Source organism: Penaeus vannamei, chromosome 15 (genome assembly GCF_042767895.1).
Source record: "Penaeus vannamei isolate JL-2024 chromosome 15, ASM4276789v1, whole genome shotgun sequence".
Taxonomy (NCBI): domain Eukaryota; kingdom Metazoa; phylum Arthropoda; class Malacostraca; order Decapoda; family Penaeidae; genus Penaeus; species Penaeus vannamei.
The window spans coordinates 1091152-1096151 of NC_091563.1; the positions used below are offsets into that span (position 1 = coordinate 1091152).

At 49.0% G+C, this 5000-nt stretch overlaps 1 protein-coding gene across 1 annotated transcript in view; it reads left to right on the plus strand.

Annotated features, from left to right (window-relative positions):
* Positions 1 to 4750, plus strand: part of LOC138864186 (uncharacterized) — a 10562-nt gene extending 5812 nt beyond the window's left edge. Inside the window, exon 2 of the mRNA XM_070130271.1 lies at positions 3045 to 4750. Within this exon, the coding sequence (XP_069986372.1) occupies positions 3045 to 4209 (1165 nt within the window). The 3' untranslated portion in view covers positions 4210 to 4750. The remainder of the gene's footprint in view (positions 1 to 3044) is intronic.
* Positions 4751 to 5000: the final 250 nt, after the last annotated feature.

Genomic DNA, 5000 nt, shown 5'->3' on the forward strand with positions numbered 1-5000 from the left:
CTCTCCCTCTCCCCTCTCCCTCTCCCTCTCCCTCTCCCTCTCCCTCTCCTCTCTCTCTCTCTCTCTCTCTCTCCTCCCTCCCTCCCTCTCTCCCTCCCCCCCCCTCTCTCCCCTCTCTTTCTCCCCTCTCCCTCTCTCTCTCTCTCTCTCTCTCTCTCTCCCTCCCTCCCTCCCCCCCCCCCCCTTTGACAACCCTCTGACCTTCGTCTTCTCCCCTTTCACACCGACACTCTTAATCCTTGCCCTATTTACACGTCACACGAGACAGGATAGGGATGGAGAGAGAGAGGGGAGAGGAGAGAGGGGAGATGAGGAGAGAGAGGTGGAGAGAGAGAGAGAGAGAGAGAAGGGATAGGGGAGAGGAGGAGAGAGGAGAAGAGGAGAAGAGGGGAGAGGATGAGGAGAGAGAGGGAAGATGAGGAGAGAAAGGGAGGATGAGGAGAGAGAGAGAGAGAGGAGAAAATGCACAATGCACTCAAAATAAAGAAAACATAAGCGAAAATGGGAATAAAAAAAAACAAAGGAAAAGAAAACGTAAGCAAATATTTTAGGGGGGACTGCATTTTACTCCGCCGATTATAGGACAGACGCTGGATTACAGAGGATTATAGTGTCTATTGACCTGCCCGAGCGAGTTAAGTAACCCGCATGCCAAAGTGGCTTTTTAACTGTCTATATAACCAGATTGACCTTGGGCTCAGGTAATCCACGTGCGTGCAGTACGAAATGTTTGTATATACTTGTTTTCTTTGGAAGATGAATGTGACAATTGATGTAAATGTTTTTTTTTTGTTTCGTTTTTACGAGGAATATTTCTATATGGATTGGTGTGGTTAATGCATTTGTGTTTATTGGTCAATCTGGCAAATTGATATATTAAGTGTATAAGTAGTATAGACACACTTAGGTCTTTTACGCGTATATATGAAGTGTATAAGTATAATAGACACACAGGTCTTTCACGCTGATGTGTATACACGAAAACGTAAGCACATCTGGACACTGATACAGAAATGATAAAATCTATAATGAAGGCATGCATGTTCTCTGACCATTTGTTTATGAAATGTTTGGAAATTTCATTTGAACTTAAATCTATAACAAAAGCATTAACGTATAGTCTACATGTAAGTGTACACTTAGGTTCGTTTATATTATGTCATCAGTACATTCATTCTTATAGCGTTAAGTAACCTAAAATATTTGACCGTGTGTGCGTGTGCGTGTATATAGGAGATAAATTAGATGAACATACCTATAGTTATAAGCAGGAATAGGCTTTCATTTGTAGGCATAGACCAGCATAGAATTAATTATTTGTTAAAATGTTGAGGTATGAATATGACATAACTGATGATGCAAGAACTCTTTAGTTTTATTTGCGAGAAATTTGTAGTATTAGTTTGTTTTCTCTTATTGTGATCTCTAAAGTACCGCTCTCACCCTGCTCCTATTTCAATTTTCTCCCTCCCCCTCCACTCCTCTTTCCTCCTTCCTCTTAATCCTCCTTCGTTTCTTCGCCCCCCTCCTCCTCACCATTTCTTTCTTCACTTCCCTTCCCCCTCTACTTTTCCATATTCTCCCTCATCACTCTTCTTTCTCTTCCTTTTCTATTCTTCCCCCTATACTACTCCCACCTCCTCTTCCCTTTCTTCCTCCTTCTTTCCCTCCCTTTTCTCCCCTCTCCTTTCTCCTTCCCTCTCCTCTTATTCAATTCCTCCTTTTCTCGTGTACTTTGTGGTGCAGCAGTTTCGTCTAGCAAGCTTGCTGAGGTGCCTTCGATCCCGCGCGCTGCCAGTGGATGGCAACCCCGGCCATTTCTCGCACTCAGGAGAGAGAGAGAGGGGGGGGGGAGGAAGGGTGAGGGAGAGAGGAAGGAAGGAACTGAGAGGGAGAGAGGAGGAAAGGAAGGGAGAGGGAGAGAGGAAGAAAGGAAGGGAGAGGGAGAGAGGAAGAAAGGAAGGGAGAAGGCAATTTAGAAGGAAAATAAAACAGACAACAAGTCACGACAAAGAATATCCATTGTGACAAATGGAATTAAAACAAAAGCAGTCAAAAATTCTAATTCTAATTCCTCCCTCACTCTCTTGACATGATAGTGATATGGTTATTATATGATAAGTTCATTTCAAAAAGTTACTGCAGTTGTTGATATTCAGTGAGCAACCCCGTTTATTAGAACCCTTTGGATGATTTAACATACAATTAATGCAACCGATATATACAAGGTAATTAAAATTGCCCGTTGAATTATTCAATTGACGTGTAAGTGGCATGACCTTGAATGGATGAGATGAACGTGGTATTGTGTGGTGGTCGTAGATTGATCATTGATGTTCATTCTCGAGAAAGGCTAGATCAGTAGCAACTCGAGGAGGTATCATGGCGTCTGATTCTATTTTGAAAAAAAAAAAAAAAAAAATACATGTAGGTTTATTTTGATGACGTCACAAAGGTTGCGGGTGCTTTGTGAATATGGTCGATCATTTTGGAGTCTCCGATTTTCAAAAAGGATGGAATATAATGATTTTAATGGTTATATTTTCATTGAACAAGCATCGAAACAGACGCCATGACACCTGCTCTAGTTGCTACTGATCTAGCCTCTCCCGCTCATTCACGGGCGAGAAATCGTAAAGAAAGAAAGAAAAAAAGAAAAAAAAATAATGACTCGGTCGTGCATGAAGCTTCGAAACTGCTTCGAACAGAAAAGGTCACGTAATTCAGCGTTCGAGACGGAATTCGAAACCTGTTCAATATTCATTTTGAGTGAGACTGCTCAGTGTATAGGTGTGGACGGTGTTGACAGCCTAGACAAATTTGATCTTAATGGCTTATTTTTTTCCATATATCTAGGTGTTTTTGTATTATTAGTAGTGTTACGATTATTATTATTGTTTTCCGCATGTACATTATAAATATCAATAATAATGATATGGTTAATATTACAATTGTCATGATTGTTACCAACATTATCTTCAGTTCCATTAGTTCTTGAAGTAGAGGACTCCCCGCTAAGCCTTCTGTTCCTCTCTCTCCTGCAGGAGGGACGACGGCGCGCCCTTCGAGCAGCAGGAGGAGACGCCGCGGCCGCAGAAGATCCGCGTGCAGAGCTTCAGCCACGTGAGCGAGTTCGGATGGGGCTTCCCGGAGGTGGACGAGGCCGCGGCCAACAGGAGGAAGGTCGACCTGAGCTGGATCCAGGGCTACGACCGGGAGATCGGACGCCTCAAGGCCGAGGTCAGGAGGCAGAAGGCGCTCAGCTGTAGCCACCTCGGGAGGGAGGAGGAGGAGGGGGAGGAGGAGGACGGGAAGAGGGCGGGTTCGCCGGGAGCGACGGGGGGAGAGGAGCCCGTGGACGCGCCCTTTGGGTCTGACGGCGCCGGCGAGGAGCTCCGCACGGACTCCCCGCCGGCGACGCCCCACAGCGAAGCGTGCTTCAGCCTGCGGAGCTTCACGTCCAGGGACAGCGGGGTGTACGCCGCCGACGACGCGTCCGAGTGCTCCCCGGAGGCGGCGGCGGACCGGTCGTTCCTGGAGGAGCTGGAGGACCTGAGCGACCACGACCTCTCCGTCGACGCGGGGCTCGGGCGCGGCGAGGGCGCTGCCGAGGGCGCCCCCGAGCCGCCGATGGGCCGCAGAAAGAAGGACAAGTACCCCGCGTGCCTGCAGGGGCCGGAGGACGTGGCCGACTTCGCCGTCAGACTCTCGTACCTCAGCTGGAGCGCCGCCTCGTGCCCCGCGAGTCCCTCGGAGACGATCTGCGACGCCACCTTCGTGATCGAGGCGTCGCCGGCCGACCGGAGCTCGCAGTCCCTCGACGAGACTCGGCGGCAGCGCCTGCGCGGCCTCTGGACGGCGTGCGACCGCCTGGAGGCGACGGCGCTCCGCGGGGGCGTCGAGAGCCGCGGCGTGGGCGAGGTCATGCAGCTGGTCGAGTCGCTGAGCACGCTGGACGACCGCCTCCGCCTCCTGCGCTGCGACCTGGAGGGCCTCATGACGCAGGCGCGGGAGAACATGACGGACTTCGGCCTCCTGCAGAACCAGGCCTGCCGGCTGGCGAGCCGAACGGAGGGCTCCCGGCAGCGCCTGGCCCAAGCCGTGGGCCTGGAGAAGGTGTGCGCGGCGCTGGAGGAGCGGCTGCACGAGGAGTGGTGGGCGGCGCACTGCCCCAACCTGCTCCCCGAACACGAGAACTACATCGTCTAGCGCACGCCACGCCCCTCCCAGCGAGGCCACGCCCCTTCCAGCGAGGCCACGCCCCTTCCAGCGAGGCCACGCCCCTTCCAGCGAGGCCACGCCCCTTCCAGCGAGGCCACGCCCCTTCCAGCGAGGCCACGCCCCTTCCAGCGAAGCCACGCCTTGTGTATGGTGTCCGGACAATACTTACCTATTTATAAACAAAGGAACTTGAGAAAAGCCTTGTGCAGCAAGGAAACCCGCGCAGACGAAGTGCAATACCCTAGCCCCAGCCATGGTGGCACAGCTACTGCAAGGTACCTGGAGCTCTCTTCGAGTTGTACATAACCGCGTTTCTTTTTTACTTCAGAGATATTAGATTATTTAGCGACTGTAAATAACTTAGGTATTCCCTTTTTTATCCCCGACACTTATTTTTTGTTATCTAAAGGATAGAATTGAATATCCAGTGACTGTATGTAAATATAAGAATTAGTCCTTTTTATTTTATCCGCTGAGTCTCATTGGTGAGCAATAAGACGCAGTTCTTGTAATAAATGTTGTTATACTAGTGTTGTTTTATTCTTCATCTTTTATATATTATTATTTGTTATTACGAGCATATTACTATTTCATATATCATCATCATTATTATATTGTTATTATTATTGTAACTATCATTGCTATTATCGTTACATTGCGTGTTTATAATTTTCATAATCTTTCTCTCTCTCTCTCTCTCTCTCTCTCTCTCTCTCTCTCTCTCTCTCTCTCTCTCTCTCTCTCTCTCTCTCTCCCTCTCCCTCTCCCTCTCCCTCTCT